This window comes from Prionailurus bengalensis, chromosome B1, assembly GCF_016509475.1.
Source record: "Prionailurus bengalensis isolate Pbe53 chromosome B1, Fcat_Pben_1.1_paternal_pri, whole genome shotgun sequence".
Classification (NCBI taxonomy): domain Eukaryota; kingdom Metazoa; phylum Chordata; class Mammalia; order Carnivora; family Felidae; genus Prionailurus; species Prionailurus bengalensis.
Window position 1 is genome coordinate 115,840,673 of NC_057344.1, and position 21,482 is coordinate 115,862,154.

The 21,482-nt window shown below is 41.2% G+C and overlaps 1 protein-coding gene across 2 annotated transcripts in view; it reads left to right on the forward strand.

Moving 5' to 3' along the window:
• PAPSS1 (3'-phosphoadenosine 5'-phosphosulfate synthase 1) overlaps positions 1 to 21,482 on the forward strand; it is a 105,279-nt gene that overhangs the window by 41,064 nt on the left and 42,733 nt on the right. For both annotated transcript variants that reach the window (XM_043571041.1, XM_043571050.1), the window contains exons 6-9: positions 7,942 to 8,055; positions 10,250 to 10,361; positions 12,665 to 12,870; positions 16,888 to 17,023. In XM_043571041.1, the coding sequence (XP_043426976.1) occupies positions 7,942 to 8,055; positions 10,250 to 10,361; positions 12,665 to 12,870; positions 16,888 to 17,023 (568 nt within the window). The remainder of the gene's footprint in view (positions 1 to 7,941; positions 8,056 to 10,249; positions 10,362 to 12,664; positions 12,871 to 16,887; positions 17,024 to 21,482) is intronic.

Consider the following 21,482-nt stretch of genomic DNA (forward strand, 5'->3'; position numbering starts at 1 on the left):
GGTGTTCATGCTTTGGATGCATGTAGTTTAGATAATAGAAATTTAATAGTTACATAAAATATGAATGAGCTGTAGTGTTCAAATCTGTTGAGCAGATTTGGCTGAAGAAAAAAGTGCAGAAAATACTTAAAGGCAAAACTTAGAATGTGGAATCACAATGTTTATTAACGTGTTCACAGTTCTTTAGGAAGATTAAAAAGAGAAGGCAAGATTACTACTATTTTCAGGTAGTGAATGTTCTGTCTGCCAGTTTCCAGATAAAAGCAAACAATTGTTCTTTTGAACAAAGGTTACAGATACAGTGTGTTAGCTCTTAGATTGTGTTTAGTCAAGCAAAAAAAAAAAAAAAACCACTTTTGAATACCCATATAACAGTTTAGAATTAAGTTAATATTTAGACATTCATAATATTTCAATATTTCTAGATCTAGGTGATTCCTGGTAGCATGTGAATTAATGATCCCGTACTGAAGAGCTTCCCCTGTATTCCCTTTATCCTTAAAAGCTGGGTGACTGTGGTGCTCTTAAGACTGGACGCGAGGGGTTTAGGTATATAAACTCTTGCTCGTGGCCTGGCTTGTGGTCTATTTTTGTTTTAGAGGAAATTCCCTGAAATAAAAAGTTTTCTGTGTACGAGGCGAAGAAGAACACATTGTTTCCTAACAGCTGACTGTGTTTCTGGAAATCCTAATGAATCCCAAATAGAATGGATAGCTCATGTGGCTGGGACTTCACGTTATGTTGTCCAGATATCTTGTCTCACTTTGAGGTGGTTTTGCTCCTTTTAGATGTTTGGCAGTGGTTTTGGAAACTGAAAAGATTTGTCAGTAGAATGTGCTAGAAACTGGCTGTGTCTACATTTAAAAAATTCTTTTTGTATTCCTCGTAGAGTGTTCTCTTCTCTCTACACATAGAATCTATATAGAACTTGCATTCTTTGAGCAAATGTTCCATGTTTCTTTTGATTCGTGCTGTTATGTTTGTGCTGATTCAAAAAATATTCACTTGATGTATTTTTTTTTTTATTTTGGAAGGGAAAAACGGTAGCAACCTCTTGAATTTTTTTTGACTTTAGTTAAGCATTGGAAGAATTTTGTACTTAAGTTGGGAGGCTAAATTCATTTAAAAATATTGCTGGATGTGAATTTTGAAAAGGGAACAGTTATGGGTAATGCTTGTGATGAAAAAAATGATTTTGATTCAAAATGAAAAAAAATTCCCCTTTCTTGAAAGGAAAGTGATTATTATAGCCTCCATGTCCATGCATATAATGTAGCAAGTTACTAAAAATGTATTCATCCCAAATGTGCTCATGGTTGCATGAGTACACAAAACATTAAAAAAATAATTTGAGCTCATAGTATTGATACTACTCTTTGATGTTCAAACAAATTCCTTGGAGACACTTAGATTTTCTCACAAATTATTTGTATATTTGTTCTCTTAACCTAGGGTGTGGTTGGAAGGAAGACGTGATACATAGAAATATTTGTTCTCAGTTCTTACTTTGAGTGTCTCTTCAGCGGGAGTGGGTTCACGTTCCCCAGTGTCCAGTGTGGTTCTGGAGAGGGGTGTTTCCAGGGTGGAAGCAAGGTGCATGCACCCAGCCACGTGCCTGGAGCATCACGGTGGACAGTGCGTGCCGCTGCTGTTTGTCACTATTTGTGAGCCGAATCTAGTGATGCCGGTCTTGGGAACCAGCTCAGCATGCCCTGTTGCATCCAACAAGGGTAAAAAAGATTAGTCTGTTGGATGCTGTCCTGTGGCCCTCCAAAACTGTTGACAGTTTTCAGCGGTAAATGCGGTGGCAGAGCAGAATAGTCAACGCCTACAACGTAAAAAAGATCTCCCACTCTTACAATAATGTAACTTTCGGAAATGGCAAAGAAAACTTTATGTAGAGTTGTTTGTGTCCGTGAAATTCTTCTCTTCCCTGGGTTCCCTATGTCAGTTGTTGCCTGACTGTGGATTCTGGGTTTTGAAAAAAGTTGGTTGAAAATCCCTCACTTAACCTTCATGGAAGTGATGAGGACTAATTGAAATGTTGAGTATTTTTAGTTTTTGTCTAGAACTTTATCAACTTGTGAAGATCACATGCAGACCAGAATTCCTGGGAAATTATGAACTAAGAAGATAAACTAAGAACAATATGTGTGACAGAATGTCTCATAACTTAGTTTTCATGAGAGAGACAGTAAAGGTTTGTTGTTGTTGGTTTTTCTGGGGGGAGGGGGGATAATATTAGGACCTTAGTTGGAATCCCAGTTGTAATATTTATCAATTAACTACATAAAATACCTAATTTCTGTGACTTCAGTTCCCTTGTTTGTTCAATGAGAATTACCATACCTGTCTTAGAATTGTACCGAGGAGTCTATATGAGTTAGTATATGCAGAGTGCTTAGAGCAGCTCCTGGAACGTAGCAAGCACATTATATTTATTGAATTTTTTTTTTGTGTTAAGTGCATTGGCAGATAGTATGGCAGGAACTGGGGGCCAGTTATTAACCTCTTCTGAGCCTCAGTTTCCAAATCTGTTAAAGGAGAATGTTTCTATCTTCATAGGTAGGATTGCATGAAGATTAAGTGGATTCATTCATATGCCCTTAGGACAATGCTGGAATGGTAGTGGGCATTAATGTTAGTCCCTGTACTTCAGGTATTTTATTTTTATTTTTATTAAAAACATTTTTTTAATGTTTGTTTATTTTTGGGAGAGAGAGAGCATGAGCTGGGAGGGGCAGAGAGAGAGACGGAGACACAGAATCCGAAGCAGGCTCCAGGCTCTGGGCTGTCAGCACAGAGCCTGATGCGGGCGGGGCTCAAACTCACAGACCGAGAGATCATTGACCGAAGTCAGATGCTTAACCGCCTGAGCCACCCAGGCGCCACTGCACTTCAGAGATTTAAAATTACTGAATTTCACAACAGGCCTGTACCATATATGCATATATATCTATTTTAAACAGTTGAGGAGGAGACAGGTTCACAGATGCTAACATCTTTGGTTTTGAAGATACTGTGTCTCTAATGTTTCTGGTTTCAAGTCTGTTTTGTGAACTTTTATCATGGTCTTCCTGTTAATGAATGCCTGACTTTTTGTGTAATGTCATTTTAGCATTTGTTCCTAGTGTGGAGGATTTCTGGTCTTTATCTTGCAGCTGGAAAAATGGGTGTGTCTCAAGACCTCTGAGAGCTTTTGCATTTCTAAGAAGCTAATTGAACATGGTAGGGTGTGTGCAGTTCTCCTAATGCATGTCATGTTGTTTGTGCAGGAAAAGTTGATCCTGAATTTTTATTTTCTAGTTGATGAAATAATAGGTTTTGTACAGACTTCTGAAACTACCAGTGCCCTGTAATGGGAAGGGAATATATGAAAATGACAATGATAACTGTATGTGGGGTGATTTGTTTTCTCAATTCCAAATTCTCTTCACTGCTCTTTTATAATTTAAACTAAATATACTAACAGGAATTCCTGGAATTAGAATGCACAGAATGGACGACCATAAGTTATTTCTTTTGCTAGATTATAAGAAGAGTCATCTTTCATCCAGTTTTATTGAGATATAATTGACATACCAGAAAAACAAGCGACTTCGCTATATGTGATTTCCTCTTCAGGTACACAGTGAAATCAAGTATTATATATAAATTGTGAATGTATACTTACCACTTAGACCCCAATGGCAAACTTTAAGACATGCCCTCTTTTGCTTGGCATCATTAGAAATAATTTGCCTTGGGGCACCTGGGTGGCTGAGTCAGTTGAATGTCCAACTCTTGATTTCGGCTCAGGTTATGATCTCACAGTTCCTGAGTTTGAGCCCCACATTGGGCTCTGTGCTGACAGAGCCTGCTTGGGATTTTCTTCCTCCCTTTCTTTCTGCCCCTTCCCCTCTCACCTGTTCTCTCTCTCTCAAAATAAAAAAAACAAACAAACAATGTGCCTCATTTTTTTTTTTTAATGTTTATTTATTTTTGAGACAGAGAGAGACAGAGCATGAACGGGGGAGGGTCAGAGAGAGGGAGACACAGAATCTGAAACAGGCTCCAGGCTCTGAGTGGTCAGCACAGAGCCCGACGCGGGGCTCGAACTCACGGACCGCGAGATCATCACCTGAACCGAAGTCGGCCACTTAACTGACTGAGCCACCCAGGCGCCCTACTGTCTGCCTCATTAATACAGGTTGTATAGTATTGAAACCTACAAAGAGAAGAGAAAATAGAGGCAGGTGGTGGAAGCTGTCATTCTTCCTTCACTGTTGTCTTTAATGTCCTCACGTAGTACAATGAATAGCCTGCAGCTGTGGATGCCTGCTGGCTGCTTCATTGCAGAAGTTCTGGAAGGTATATGAAGTACCCTGGGCTGTGTGCATGGCTTATGTTTTACACACTCACTTTTCCACTTGCCTCCTCCTCTGAGCAGTGGGATGCTCAAGGGACAAAAATACCTTTCATGTCTGCACACCAGAGCAATTAGCTAAACTTGGTATCGTAGCAAGTGGTGTTTTTTTTTAAATTTCTTTCCTGTGTTGAAATTTTATTACTTAGTTTCTCTTTTCCATCATGTTTACTCTCTTTATCCTTGGTTTTATCATGAGAAAGATCAGAGGACTTGAATTTACCAGTAGGAGGAGACTGATTTTGGCATATGATTAGCTGATGCCAAACTGTCTCTTTTGTTTCAAATTTGAGGAGAAATGTGGGAGAGTAAATCTTTCTAATGTTTTTATTTAGTTTTGATGGGGTGGGGAGGGGCAGAGAGAGAGAGAGGGAGACACAATCTGAAGCAGGCGGACACAGGGCTCGAACCCATGAACTGGAACTGTGAGATCATGACCTGAGCCAAAGACAGATGCTTAACCGACTGAGCCACCCAGGCGCCCTGAGAATAAATCTTTCTAGATTTTCAGAATCCATAGGGGCTACTTGAATAGTAGCACTAGGTCTTCTATGAGATCAGCTAGCTTTGATATACATATCTAATTGCTTTTTTCCTCTACTGAAGATATTAATATAAGTCCAAATATAAGTTGGAAGTTTCTTCCCACACTTACTCCTCAGGAAAATAGAGTATGTCTTCAAAAATCTGATTCTTCTATTGGTATTTATTTTATTATTTATTTATTTTTTTAATTAAAGTAACTATTTTAATGTTTATTTTATTATTGAGAGAGAGAGAAAGACAGAACCTGAGCAAGGGAGGGGCAGAGAGGGAGAGACACACAGAATCTGAAGCAGGCTCCAGGGTCCAAGCTGTCAGCACAGAGCTCAACTTACATGACCTGAGCCGAAGTTGGATACTTTATTGACTGAGCCACCCAGGGGCCCTCACCATTGATACTTTGAATTACTTTTGTTGTTCTGCATTTTTTAATGGACTAATTTTTATTATTTTAACTTTTGTTTTAGAGAGCATTTGTGGGAGAGGGGCTGAGGGAGAGAGAGAATCTGAAGCAGGCTTTGTGCTCCACTTGGAGCCTGACAAGGGGCTTGATCCCACAACCCTGGGATCATGACCTGAGCTGAAATCAAGAGTTAGATGCTCAACCAAATGAGCTACCCAGGTGCCAACCCCTCCCCACCCCCATTGACTATTTTTAAGAGTAGTTTTAGGTTGATAGCAAAACTGAGTGGAAAGTACAGTGAGTTCCCATATACCCCCTGCCCTCTTCCCCCATAAGCCTATCCTTTCAATACCCTTCACCAGAGTAGTACATTTGTTACAATTGATATACCTAGTGTAACATCGTCATCCAAAATTCATAGTTTACACTGGGGTTGTAAATTCTGTGGGTTTTGACAAATGTATAATGACACTATCTACTGTCGTAGTATCATTTCATTGCCCTAAAAATGCCCTCTTCTCTGGTTCTTCATCTGCTTACCCCCACCCCTTGGCCCATAATTCCTGGCAACACTGATGTTTTTAGTGTCTCCATAGTTTTGACTTTTCCAGAATGTCATATAGTTGGTATCTTACAGTATGGAGCCTTTTCAGATTGGCTCCTTTTACTTAGTAATGTGTAGTATAAAGTTCTGTAGTGTCTTTTTTGTAGCTTGATAATTTGTTTCCTCTACTGCACTCGTTGTCTGGATGTCCCAGTTTATCCATTTGTCTTCTGAGGGACATTATGATTATTTCCAAGTCCTGCAATTATGAGTAAAGCTGATGGAAACATCTGTGCAGGTTTTTGTGTGGACATAGGTTTTCAACTCATTTGGATAAATACCAAGGAGCACAATTGAGTGTGTTTAGGTTTTGTTTTTTTTTTAATGTTTGTTTATTTTTGAGAGGGGGACGGAGGGGCAGAGAGAGACACACAGAATCCAAAGCAGGCTCCAGGCTCTGAGCTGTCAGCACAGAGCCTGATGCAGGGCTCCAACTGACAAACCACAAGGTCATGACCTGAGCCAAAGTCGGACACTTAACTGATGGAGCCCCCAGGCGCCCTGAGTGTTTAGTTTCGTAAGAAACTGCCAGCCTGTCTTCCAAAATGTCTGTACCATTCGCATTGCTACCAGCAGTGCATGAGAATTCCTGTTACTCCACATCCTCACCTGCGTTTGGTTTTTGTCAGTATTTTGGATATTGGCCATTCTCATAGCTGTGTGGTGGTTTCTTGTTTGTTTTAATTTGCCTTTCCCTGCTGACGTGATGTAAGGTATCATTTCATTTGTTTCTTGGTCATTTGTAGATCTTCTCTGGTAAGGTTTCTGTTCAGATCTTTGGCCCATTTTTTAAATATTGGGCTGTTGTTTTTCTATTGTTGAATTAAAAAAAAATTTTTTTTAAATATTTATTTACTTTTGAGAGAGAGACAGAGCATGAGCAGGGGAGGAGCAGAGAGAGGGGGAGACACAGAATCTGAAGCCAGGCTCTGAGCTGTCACCACAGAACCCCAATACGGGGCTCAAACTCAACGAACTGTGAGGTCATGACCTGAGCCGAAGTTGGACGCTCAACCGACTGAGCCACCCAGGCGCCCCTCTTATTGTTGAATGTTAAGTGTTCTTTCTGTATCTTAGATAACAGTCCTTTTTCAGATATGCTTTTTGCAAATATTTTTTCTCAGTCTGTGGCTTATCTTCTCATTCTCTTGAGTATTACTCTATTTTGAATAACAAAGTATTGCTTGGACAAAATACATGTATGAAAAGTCCTTAATCATTGACAATTTTGTATGCTTATAAAGGTTACCTAATAGATTTGGCTTAAAAGAAAGTTGAAGTAATTAAACACATTTAGTAATTATTCCTTGGGGTATGATAAGTGTTGCGAACAAGCCTTGTAAAGATCAGCTCAAGAGCTATGTTGTGGTAATCACAAATACATTCTTGTATATTCTGAGAGACAAGCATTGCCCCAATGTTGTGTTAAACGCATACTTGGAGTTCAGATAAAATTTCCAGACTGCATTTCATATGGGACCAAAAAGTGCTGTTCCCCAAACTGCCAGAGTGGGAGTAAAGCTGACATACTCTTGGGTTTCATGTGGCAGGACTGAGAAGGTGATCGCTAGTGATAAAGATGCATACAAAGGCTGGAATAAAATGGTTTGGTGACATGTTAAAGATAATAATGATTGTATTCAGAGTCACTGTATTTACTTCCAAGTTCTTTCTATTGTTACCTCTTAGTTGAGGTCACCTCTTCTTTGCAGTTGCTGGGTTTTACATATGTGGCACATTCTCGGAATTCATTCTTTTCACTAGGCAATGGGACATGATACTCAGTGACTTCTTGTATGTGGGATATTCTCTGTTGAGAGAGCTGACATGAGGAAAATTGGGGAGGGGGCACCGCAGTCAGAGCCCTCTTTTATGCTTTTTTTATAAAGTCTCACTTTGAAATGTTAATGTTCTTCATCAAGACACCCTTTGGAGAACTTTAAATTGTTGAGGCAAACATCTAATTGTACTTTTGTTGTTGTATAGGATATCGTACCTGTGGATGCCTCTTACGAAGTAAAAGAACTGTATGTGCCAGAAAACAAACTCCATCTGGCAAAAACAGATGCAGAAACATTGCCAGCACTGAAAATTAATAAAGTAAGTGCTTTGTTGGTCTTCGTACCTAGTGATTTAGCCTTAATATATACTCATTATCTGTATACTTTGTTTTTTAGCTATGTTTGAGGGCATGGGTACTGGTGGCTGGGGGTTAGTTGTAGTTTATGTCACAATTTCCAGGATTTGGAAATGTATTTAATGTATTTAATGTCATAAGGTTTATCTATTTTGAAATAGCAAAGATCAAAGATTGTGTAAAAGTTTTAGGTTTATCAGAAGGAATGAGTTCTTAAGGCTTCAAAGTACTATATAGTAATTAAAATGAACAATTTTTCCCTCCAAACATGTTTCATAATCCTCTGCCAAAACCTTGAATCTCTTATTTTGGTAAGAGTCATTATGTGCATGTCTTAGCTCTCATTAAGTGTTCTCCCCGCCAAAAAAAACCTACTGAGGTAAACTAGATACAACAACATTGGAAACTATAATTTATCATTTTCAAATATTAGAGAATTTTAAATTATATCCTTTAGATGCACTTTTAAAATTGAGAGATGAATAAGAAGCTGGACCAGAAGTTGAATTTCCCAGCCTTTCATTTAGTTACTAAAAATCCAGAACACCCAGGGAAGCACCAAATCTTTAAGCACCAACAAATTTCTGGGCTTAGAGAAGGCCTCTTTAAGTAATTATTCAAATCCCTGATTAGAAGTAGATTATTTGATGTGCTTTATGGGATTGGGTCTCTGACCAGAAGCCAGGACATTCTGAGGGAGCAGAAAGGGAGAGCCGGAGAACAGAGCCACGTAGGAAGGTGGCCGTTGCAAAGGAACAGATGTTGTCATTGACATACTTTGCATGGAGTGAACATACATATATACACACAGAATGAGGATGAATGATTGTGAATCCAGGTCAGCAGAGCTCTCCAACACAGAAACACAGTAGCTCTTTTAATGTAGTGGCTTGTTCTTTGCATGGCAGTTATGAAAAGTAATTAACTAAAAAAATCCATCTTAAGTCGGATAGTGTATTAACTTGGGGGGCCAGAGCAAATACCGTAGACTAGATGGATTAAACAGCAAAAATTGCCCCTCTTGTGGATCTGGAGATTGAAAAGTGTAAGATCAAGGTGCTGGCTGATTTTGGTTCTTGGTGAGACTCTTTCTGGCTTGCTGATAGCTGTGAGCTCTGGTGTCCCTCTTCCTGTGAGGGTACCAGACCTGTTGGATTAGGGCCCCACCCTTATGACCTCATTTAACCTTGTCACCTCCTCATAGGCCACATCTCCAAATACAGTCACATTGGGGATTGGGGCTTCAACATATGAATTTGAGGGGGGACACAGACATTCAGTCCATAACACATACCATCTAGAATTGAATTCCAGTAGAGACAAATAGTGGCCACTGTCCAACGTTTAGAAATAATTGGTAAGAGGAAAACTTGAAAGTAAGTGAAACAATTTGGTCTATGTATATAATTTATCCTGTGACTTACAGGAGGGGAATACATTGGCCCACATACTTTGGGAATAAATGGTAAGCTACATTTTACTGCACCCAGTTGGCCAGGTGCTTTATCTTTTCTCATTTGAGAGCCACTGCTGCACACACGCACAGTTAAAAAATGAGCATATCCAGCTTCTGTTAATGGTATGTAGTCCATCAATTCCTTAATGTTCTGGTAGGATAGGTTAGAAATCTTAAAAGTCAAGACGTAACATAATCTTTATAAAATAAAGGGTGCCCTGTCATTGGTCAGGCACTTGTTCTGGTAAATATTTTTATGTAAAGTTTGTTTTAGTTTAAAGCATTAGTTGTCACAGTATAACTTGCAGACTATCATTTAGCATTTTCTGGGAACCTATTAAAAATACAAATTCTTGGGCCCCACACCAAAGCGATTGAAGTAGAATCTGTGGAGGTGGAACAATCTCTATTTTAATAAAGGCCTTCCCAGGGTTTCTTCTAGCATATTAAAGTTTGAGAGCCACTAGTTTAGGAGATGCCATCCTTATTAGAAATGCTTTGAAGACTAATGTTATGCACATTTATTAGGAGAGATGCACATTTTCCTAGTGCCCTTAATCTTTATTAGATTTGTATAATCTATAATCATTCTTGAGGTGTTTCTTTCCATTGCTTTCCAAATTAAACTCTTAAAGGTTATTACTGCTTTTGTTCATAAGTATATGAAGTAGAGCATTTTCCTTTACTGTCTCATTTACTAGGTGGATATGCAGTGGGTACAGGTTCTGGCAGAAGGTTGGGCAACCCCCCTGAATGGCTTTATGAGAGAGAGGGAGTACTTGCAGTGCCTTCATTTTGATTGTCTTCTGGATGGTAAGAGCTTCTGCATTCAACTGTACATTGAATATGGAAGAGAAATTACACAGGGGCAGCAATTCATCACTGCCTCTAAAAAGTAGTGGTGATGTCTTAATGGAGGTAGCATTTTAAGTGTTTTATTTATTTTTGAGAGTGAGTGCAAGTGGGGGAGGGGCAGAGAGAGAGGGAGACACAGAATCCAAAGCAGGCTCTAGGCTCTGAGCTGTCAGCACAGAGCCCAACCCGGGGCTCGAACCCACGAACCATGAGATCATGACCTGAGGTGAAGTCGGATGCTTAACCAACTGAGCCACCCAAGCGCCCCGGAAGATAGTATTTTAAGACCAAGTTATATCGGTACTGAATGTTTGAAGTGAACTGTGAGATCTTTTTGTTTTGTTTTGTTTTCTGGATTGTGATTTATTGCAGAGGGAGATACGCAGGTTTATATATGTAGGTTTCCCTGGGCATAAGGGCTGAAAATGGATTTAAGAAACAAATAGAATTTCCCTCTGCTGTATCCACCTGATCATCATGGAAGGCCTTTCTCTGAAAAAGTGCACATATATCCTGAATTTTGCTGTCCTGAAATCCATGCTTGTGTGTTTTTTTTTGAATTTTTTTTTCAATGTTTATTTATTTTTGAGAGACAGAGGGAGACAGAGTGTGAGTAGGGAAGGGGCAGAGAGAGAGAGAGGGAGACACAATTCAAAGCAGGCTCCGGGCTCTGAGCTGTCAGAACAGAGCCCGACGTGGGGCTTGAACCCATGAGCCGTTAGATCATGACCTGGGCTGAAGTCGGAAGCCCAACCGATGGAGCCACCCAGGTGCCCCTGCTTGCTTGAGTGTTCTAATAAGGAATCAGCAAGGCCAAGTTAAGGAGTCCTGAAATAGGGGCACCTGGCTGCCTCTCAGTTGGTGGAGCATGTAACTCTTAATCTCAGGGTTGTGAGTTTGAGCCCCAAGTTGGGTGTAGAGTTTCCTTAAAATAAAATCTTAAAAACAAAACAAAGAAGTCCTGAAATAGATGGTTAAAGTGATGGTTCTTCTTCCTCTTTTAAAGCACTAAAAAAAAAAAAATTGTCAAAGGCATTGATGTTTAATATATTTTACTGAAAATTCAGCTACCCAGAACTTTGTATACTGTTGGTAAGATTAATTTGTTACATTAAATAAAATATTTTTAAATGTCACTAAGCCTATAAAATAGCCAGCACGTTTTTCTGTGTTATGACTTTTAACTAAGGAATGAAATTGATACCAGAAATTGTAACTCCTAGTCATTCTTCTCAAGAAACTTGTATCACAAAAATGTAAGTGTTAAATACTGCTTTTTGATTTTTCTTCTTTGGAACCAATGGCAGAATCTTTGTGGACTGCCTCCTTCGGAATGATTTAGCCTTGTGTTTGCTGCAAATCTACCTATTAATTTTCCCCTTTAAACTGTACCTAGTGGTGGTAACTTTAAAGCAGCCAAGCAGTTATCACTGATTTTTGTTGACCTCTTTTGTCCAAGGAAGGCAAGCCATGATTTCCAAGAAAGTATGCTTTTATCTGGTCTGTAAATAAGATCCACATATGAATTTGAGAGTGCATTTTATTTTTCTAACCTGGGCATGATGAGTAGGAAAAAAAAAAAACCTTTTAGAACTTGAAAGGTTGGAAACTGAGGATGTGCTTATTGTCTCACAGACAACATATTTGGATTGAAATAGACACACTTGCTTCCTTTGTTTCTTGGCCAATAATCACTGGTATTGGTTTAGTTCTGATTAAAAACAAAGAAATCAAAAAATCTTTTGGGTGTTTTTGTCTTCCTCTCTCAAGGAAACCCAAGTATCCGCAGCAGACTCAAGTATACTTGCCACTCAAAGTATAGTTATCAGAACGGATTTACATTTTCCTAGAAAGGCCCTGAAAACATTTTTTGTCTAATTCATATATTGGAGGTGCTCAGTATATTTTGATGACACCAGGCTTAACCAGTTGATTCTTCCTTGTTAAACTGTTTCTTCTATGTCTCTGATTTTATACCACTTTTTTTCTTCCCAATGACAGTTTCATGAATTGTTGTGGGAAGTGTGGGAAGTACATTGCTACACGGTGTTGACGCTCTTAATGTTTTGCTGGTTTTTTTTTTTTTTTTAAAAACCTGTTTGCGGTGGGGGGTTGTTCTCTCTCCTGATTTTCTGTGCCAGGTACTGTCACTGACCCATAAATCTTGTATTATTTGAAGAGCATCCCCTGAAGTGGAAGGTGGATATATGGCCTGTTGAGTAACCCAAGCTGTGTGCTTCATGTTCTCTTGTGTCCTGCAGGGGGTGTCATTAACTTGTCAGTACCTATAGTTCTGCCGGCTACTCATGAAGACAAAGAGAGGCTGGACGGCTGCACCGCATTTGCTCTGATGTATGAGGGCTGCCGTGTGGCTATTCTTCGCAACCCAGAGTTTTTTGAGCACAGGAAGGAGGAGCGCTGTGCCAGACAGTGGGGAACAACGTGCAAGAACCATCCCTACATCAAGGTCCTGAGCAAACCTTGCTGCCTTGTATCTTGATTTGCCAATAGTGTTTGTGCCGCAGTGCGGGCATCACCCGTATGTTGACTCTGCTGTTGGAATTGTTCATATTTTGCAGAATGGGGGGGCGCCTGGATGGCTTAGTCAATTAAGCGTCTGATTCTTGATTTCTCGGCTCAGGTCACGATCTCACAGTTGTGAGATCGAATCCACGCTGGGCGTGGAGACTGCCTCAGATTCTCTCACCTTCTCCCTCTGCTCCTCCCCTGTTTGTGCATGCGGGTGCTCTCTCTCTCTCTCAAAAAAAAAAAATTATTTTGCAGAAAGGACACTGGATCTTAGATTAGTGTGATGAACCATGATCTTGTCATTTTGGTGCAGATAAATAATTGTTCAGTAAATCTTTTTTGCATTAGGCACTGAGCTTGGTGCTAGTTCTGGGGATATATGGCTGATGTACACGGCAGGCACGTTCTTTATAGGCTTGGAGCTTACTGGCTGGTGGTGGAGCAGACATCATGTGCCTACAGGTCGGCTCTGAAGACAGGGTGCTATGGGAGCCCGTGGCAGGGTGATTTTATCTAGTCTGGACTTCCAGTTGAACGTTGTTTCCGATACGAAAATAGTGAAATCCACTTAGTCTTTCCAGAGGGCCTCGTGTATTTTATGTATTATGTGTGAAATGTTATTGAAGTAAAATTCCTGTCAGTTGTTTTAAAGTACACTATGAGCTTTAAAAGAAATTAAGTGAAATTTTAGTAGTTTTATCTAGAAAATTTTTTATGACGTCTGTTTAGATCCTGACAATGTCCTAAATCTCATCCCATGAAGGATAAGAAGTGATACACTTTTTAAAATAGGGAGATATATTGTTTTAGAAAATAAGGAATTTGAACTAGTGATGGTGTCAGATGTTTCTTCAAAGTTAAAATTCTGCCGTTATTAAAAAAATTTTTTTTTAATGTTTATTTGAGGGAGAGACAGAGAGAGAGACAGTGCATGAGCAGGGTTGGGGTGGGGGCAGAGAGAGAGAGAGAGAGAGAGAGAGAGAGAGAGAGAGAGAGAGACTCCAGGCTCTAAGTGAGGGAGGGGCAGAGAGAGAGGGAGACACAGAATCCGAAGCAGGCTCCAGGCTCTGAGCTGTCAGCACAGAGCCTGACACGGGGCTCAAACTGAGGAGCTGTGAGATCATGACCTGAGCCGAAGTCAGATGTTCAACCGACTGAGCCACTCAGGTACTCCATAATTCTACAGTTATTAATGGTTTACAAAACATGCTTATGTAAATTCTTCAAACCGCATAGCAAACCTATAGGATGGGTGGCATTTCTATCCTACACAGGGAGAAATTGAGACCTACAGGGGATAGATGTCTTGAGCAAAATTATAGAGCTAATAAGTGGAATGAGGGTCTGATTTGAATTAAAGATTTTGCGGGGGGCCTGGGTGGCTCAGTCCGTTCAGTGTCCAACTTCAGGTCGTGATCTCTTGGTTCGTGAGTTCAAGCTCTGAATTAGGCTCTGTGCTGACAGCTCAGAGCCTGGAGCCTGCTTCAGATTCTGTGTCTCCCTCTCTTTTGCCCTTCCCCCACTCACGTTCTCGTTCTCTCTCTCTCTCTCTCTCTCTCTCTCTCTCTCTCCCCCCCCCTCCCCCTCTCCCCCCCTCCCCCTCTCTCTCCCTCCCCCTCTCTCTCCCTCCCCCTCTCTCTCCCTCCCCCCTCTCTCCCTCCCCCTCTCTCTCCCTCCCCCCCCCCCGTCAAAAATAAAAGTAAACATTAAAAATTAAAAAAAAATGAATTAAGGACTTTGGGGCTTCAGAGCCATCTTCCATAATCTATAGCAGAGAGTAATTACTGATGCATGTGCTGCTTCTATTTAGAGTAATCTGCACAACTTGTTAGGATGCAACCTTGAGGAACCAGCAGGATTTCGATAAGGAACGGTGAGAAACACAATTCCAGTTTTAGGGATCAGGAGGAGCAAAGACCCCATGTGTTTGAGAAATGGCTGGTTATTAAGCGGGAGAGAGGACCTTGGGAAGAGAGAAGGTTTAGCATTCTACCCTGAGATGTTAAAATGTTCAGTCATCACATGGTTTACATATATTTATGCTTTATGCTTTTCAAACTGCCTTTCTGTCGTTTAGTCCTTACAATGATCCTTGGAGGTAGACTAGTTTTCTTTAACTTGAGGAGTCTTCTTTTGGGTTTGGCTTGCCCAGACCTGCAGAGGCACCAGTTAGGAGTCAGGATTAGAGTCTGTCGTGGGTCTTTTGTGCTGCTCTGCCTTGCTAGGAGTGGAGGTCACAGGCAGCCTGGGAGCATGAGACCGTCACAAACAAAGTGGCACTTTAAGAAGCTTGGCCTGGTGGTCTTGTGCAGGATATCCCCATCCCACCACCACTTGCACTGGTACTGTCCGAGCTCTCCAGGTCTCCAGCCTACACCATCCGCTGTGCTCTGGCTGGAATCCCGCTTCCTTATGCCCACTGCCTTTCTGTTCTTGGAGCAGCTGGAGTGAGCCTTCAAAAATATAAATCTGAGCATAGCACTCTATCCTCTGAAACTCTCCAGGGGCTGCTCGTTGTCAATAGAATAAAACCCAAGTCCCGACAAGGTCCGGCCCTGACCTTCTAACTCATGGTCTGTGTCTCTCTCTCTCTCTCTCTCTCTCTCTCTCTCTTTCTCTCTCTTTCTCTCTCTTTCTCTCTCTTTCTCTCTACCTCTGCTCCTATCCCTGCTCTGACTTTCCTGGCCCTGGGCTGCTTCTCAAGGACAGATGCTCCAGGCTTTTGTTTCTGCTCCAGCACTTTTTACTTGTTCTTCCTCTGCCTGAAATACTTTACCTCCGTGGCTGGTTCCTTTCAGTCATCTCGGGTTCAGTGCCACGCTCCTCAGAGAGACCTTTATTGACCCCTTGCTCTTACATGTCGTTCACTCTGCTTCCTGGGCACCGTGTTCCATTGCCCCAGTTATTTTCTCTGTGGCACTCGTCACTAGCCACTACCTGTCTGGCTTCTGTTTAGTGTCCCACTAGAACGTAAGGTCTCTTCGATCTTTCTCCCATTTTCTCCTGCATTTCCCGGTGCCCAGCAAAGGCCCTGGCATGTACCAGTTACTTGGTAAATATTTATCGAATGAAGGGTTTGATGGATGGGGAGGGACTTTATAGACCCCGTAGGAAGGGACTATAGTGGTCTGGGTATATTATTAGTACCTAAGCTGAAGCCAGGGAGGGAAGGGTGAGTTTCAGCTGTGCTGTGGAAGTGGACAGGTCCCAGAGGTCACATCCCTACTCTCAGATGCAGGGAAGGAACATGAGTGAAGTTGTGAGAAATTAGAGGTGATGTGGAGATCAGAAGGTATGAATTTGCGTCCAGCTCCATCAGCATTGCTTTAAATAGTCAAAAGTTTAGGATTGGAGAACACAGAGGAGGGGTGGGCTCACTCAGGGTTACAAAGGTTTCTTTACAACAGTGTACAACAACAATGAAGACAATGTTTTGTTACATAACAAGTCATAATTACTTACTTTGACGTTGTTTGCCTTTACTATGTAAATATCCTAGTTGTGTCACAAGACCTCTGAGAAATTATAAAATATATTCTAATTTTTGTTTGTTTTGTTTTTTAATTTTATTTGAGAGAGCGAGTGAGCATGGGCGGGGAAGAGGGAGGGGGAGAGAGAGAGAGAGAGAGAGCGCGCGAGAGAGCGCGAGAATGAGAGAATCCCAAGAAGGGTCCATGCTCAGCACGGAGCCCGATGTGGGGCTTAGTCTCATAATCATGAGATCATGACCTGAGCTGAAATCAAGAGTCAGACGCTCAACTGACTGAGCCATCCAGGTGCCCCAAATACATTCTAATTTTAATGTGTCTCTAATCCCAGTTCAGTTGATAAGCCAAACATGTTTACCATTGGCCTTAAGATTAGTTTACAACTATATGTAGCTCATGTGAGGGAAATGTTCTTCCTTATTTTGATCTTGTTTTCTTTAAAAAAATTTTTTTTTTCTTCCCATTAGATGGTTATGGAACAAGGAGATTGGCTGATTGGAGGAGATCTTCAAGTCTTGGACCGAATTCGCTGGAATGATGGTCTTGATCAGTATCGTTTCACTCCTACTGAGCTAAAGCAGAAGTTTAAAGATATGAATGCTGGTAAGACATGGATCTGATTATCTAACATGGTACTTAGCCTGGAGTTTCTGCTTGATGGGAATGTTCTATTTTTTCCAACACTTACTGAAGTGTGAAAGAGAATGATGAGTAAATGTAGAATGGAATGTGTTGGGAGAGGTAGTTGATCTAATCCAACCTATGTAGTTCTGTTAGATTGGTGTAATTTGGAAGCTGGTTTTGCCAATTACAGATTGACCTTTTATTTGTGTCTTATAAAACTCATATGCTAAAGCTGAATACAGCTATGGAAGAGAAATTCAGTAATTCACTCTTATCAATGTGCTTTATATATTGGAATATCTTATGAGTCTAACATATCACTGCATAAACAATATCATGTTTGCTGTTCATTCAACAAATGTTTATTGTGCACCTTCATACCAGGTGCCAAGTGCTGAGGATCCATTAATAAATAAGACTGGAGTATATGGTGTATAAGAGAGAGATGTAAAGGAGATAACAGGAAAAGTTGTTGAAAAGTAGGTTAATAATGGTTTCAGATTTCTGGATTAGGGTGAAATGGACTAGTATGAGTAGACTCCATAGATGCTGCTCTTTATTATTATTTTTAATGTTTATTTTTGGGAGAGAAATTGCGAGTGGGAGAGGGGCAGTGAGAGAGGGAGACACAGAATCCGAAGCAGGCTCCAGGCTCTGAGCTGTCAGCACAGGGCCTGATGTGGGGCTCGAACCTGTGAACCGCAAGATCATGACCTGAGCCAAAGTCGGACACTTAACCGACTGAGCCACCCAGGCGCCCCGTTGCTCTTTATGACCCTATCTTATCTGGGGCAGGGATTTTCTTATCTGACAGTTTGTGAATAGTAGGTCTTTCACACAGAGGTAGGTAAATGATGTGTTTACACTGGTGCACCCACACTCACAAATTCAAGCTTCCATGTCAGGGACCAGCATTCACTGTAGAGTTTGGGAGGCATTTTTATTTATTTATTTATTTATTTATTTATTTATTTATTTTTTTCAACGTTTATTTTTTTGGGACAGAGAGAGACAGAGCATGAACGGGGGAGGGGCAGAGAGAGAGAGGGAGACACAGAATCGGAAACAGGCTCCAGGCTCTGAGCCATCAGCCCAGAGCCCGACGCGGGGCTCGAACTCACAGACCGCGAGATCGTGACCTGGCTGAAGTCGGACGCTTAACCGACTGCGCCACCCAGGCGCCCCTGGGAGGCATTTTTAAGATCTGAAGATTGCTGCAATCATGCTACCAGTGAATTCTCACCCATTACCGAAGTGGTTAAGCCCTAAGCATTGCTGCTGCCTTTTAAAATATTTTCTGTGTAGAAATGGAGTGGACACGGCTGAGAAAAGTCCGGTGAAAATGGTTGCTTTTTGTAAGGAACTAGCTGGCCACTGAGCCATATTTGTTAACCCGGAGCCTCCTTCTCAAGTGACTACAGAACCTGGGCAAGAGCACTCGTTTCATGAGTCGTGTTTAGCTTCTGTGAACTCCAGGTCCTGGTAGTCGTGCTGTTCCCTGCTTCACCACCCAGAAGTCATGTGGTTGTTGAGAAATTACTTTCCTCTCTAAGGCTCACTTCCCTCACTTGTAAAAATGAGGACAGGTGATACCTAACAACACTTTATTTTAAAAAGTGAAATAAGTTGCTTACGGCACTGTAAAGGGTACATGGTAACAGGTTAATGTGTCATAATTTCTGAGTCTGAAGCTAGTCTTACCTATTTGTGTAAAGGTTAGAGAAAGAATATCTTTTCATTCTTTTTTTTCTTAAATGTTTGTTTTTGAGAGAGAGAGATAATGCGTGCATGCACGGGAGGGGGGCAGAGAGAGAGGGAGACAGAAGATCTGAAGTGGGCTCTGTACTGACCACAGAGAGCCCTATGCGGGGCTTGAACTCACGAACTGTGAGAATGACGATGTGACCTGAGCCGAAGTCTGATGCTCAACTGACTGAGCCACCCAGGTGCCCCGAATATCTGTTTATTCTTAAACTCTACTGTACTTCACTGATATTTGAGATAAGAGTGTAAAATAAGTGGAGAACTGGAGGCCACACACTGTTCAGAGCTGTGCAGTTCCCACCCAGCCTGCCTCATTTGTTCACAGTTTCTGCTTGGCCCGTGTAGGGTATCTGAGCCTAGGGCCCCTGCCCCCACCCCTCCTTAACTTCACTCATCTCTGAATTTGAAGCATGACTGAAACTATGTGTGCAGATGTTTTTCTGGATGCTAGACTTGGTGCCTGCCTGTACGATAAGATATTTTCTTCTTTTTTGCTAACATGCTTTGGGCCAGTCGTAGGGGAATGTGTCGTGATTGCTGTAGGTCAGTGATGGCACCTCATTCTCTTCAGTCAGCAATTTAAGGGTCCTTGTGTAAGTCCGTTCTGGCATTGAAATGTAAGAGAGAGGGGCTTCTGGGAAAGGTTTTCTTCCTGAGAAGAAACGGGCTTAGGACAAAAAGTCCTCTTTTCCTATATTTTTTCTTCCTGCTTTGGATGCTGTCATGGAAGGATACAGTGTTTGCAGCTCAGGTAGCTATTTTGTATCTGTGAGAATCCATGAGAACCTTACACTGAGTTTCTGGTCTAGTCCTGGAGTCCTTTATATACAGATTTCTTATTCAAAGACTGAATGCGTGAATTATTTAAGACACTTCGAATTGGATCTTATTTCATATGCAGCCATAATCATCTGATGGTTTAAGACATATAGGCCTTTGCTTTTTTTTCCCTGGTAAACAAGAACATGTTTAATGGAAAGCGTGCTGAGACCACACCATATTTACTTTAATTTTTTGCCAAAATTTGAATTCATAACTGTAATTCATGTTAGTAAATTAATTGTTGGCACTGATGAGGGGTCTTATCAAGGAATTATTCATAATTGGAGTCTTTAATATTACATCTGTTTTATGCTCTTCTTTTCGAGCCAAACATTTTAGGTCATTTAGAGAATTTGTTGCATAATGAGTGATTGCAACTTTGTTTAAAGTAGCTGAGAGCCAATTATCCTTACATCAGACAACAAAGATTGTGGAGTATTATTTTGTTTACTTTTCCATTTTAGACTAAGACAAGCAACAGACCAGGAGTTTCTTTTGTAATTCTTGTTCCCTCTTTTAGGAGGCCATTAACAACTCCTCTGCTGATGTGCCTGTATCTCCTACATAGTTCAAGGAGAGAAAAACGCAATCTTTATTTTTTCTTCTACTTGGGGTTTGTTTTCCTACCTCTCCCTCTTTCTCCTTCCTGCATCTTAGAAGAAGAATTTTGATTACCTGATGGTGGGGTGTTGTCTTGTGCTCATTATTATTATCACTTCTGCTTCTTTGAGACTGTTCTGTGGCTTGGAAGGATTGAGAAGTCTTTAATAACCACATCAGTGATTGCAAGGTGACACAGTCCCAGAGGGCAGGTTCTTTGAGTCACTGATGGTTGATCACTGTCTTGGAAAGGAAGAATGGATTTCACTTAACCTAAGTGAGAGCCAGTTAGTATTTATTACACACAGAATATTGTTCTCTTATTGGATTACCAATAAGAAAAAGTTGACATAACTCCTTCCAGGCTAGTATAGTATCACAGTGTTGAAGAAATCTGGGAAAGCTTTGCAGAGTTGTTGAACTACAAACTGGAATGGATGGAGACGGCAGGTGGATATTTTACGCAAAATTGGGAACAATACATGAGAAGGCTGACGCAGAAGCAGGTAGTTTGCCTGTGAAGGCACTAGACTTTCTGGACCATAAATGACAGTGAACTGGAGATACCATGATTCGAAGTTGGGTGCAGGGAGCCTCTGTCAGTCAGGTCAAGGCACACTCAGATGAGGCTGTCAACATAATTTAACAAAGTGAGTATTTGAAGAAGGGTGGTCAGGGTTAAGGGAACCCAGGAGGAATCTTGAGGCCTCCAGGGATTAGCAGCTTGGTGTAGTGTTACCCCTCCTGAGGACACTGGAAGGGGACTGTGTTTCTGAAGCTGGGTGAAAGGAACTGAGCTGTGAGGAGGGGCTCTCGCCAGAATCCCTTTACTCTCCCCCCGGTTGTATGGGGACGGAGGCCAGAATCACGGTGCTGAGGCAGAATGGTGCTGGGGTAAGAGCCCCCCACAAACTTTCTCTGGTTGTCTGTTAATGTCTCCGACATCACGGAGGCAGGAGTACAGCCCCCATGGCCTGACACACAGATACACACACAGACACACAACAGACTAGGCAGGAAGGAGAATGGAGAACAAGTAGGACAGAGCCCAATTGGCAATACATTCAATTTTTTTTTTTTTTTACTATAATTTGAAAGCATTTCTAGGCTTGAGAATGGAAAACAATTTATTGCTGCCATACTTTGGGGTATAAGATTATCACTTTGTGAAGAATGCTAACTAATATGTTCACGTTTACTCAAGTGCCCTGTCTTATTGATTCTTTTTCCCCCTTCTAAGCAGCTTAAGTGA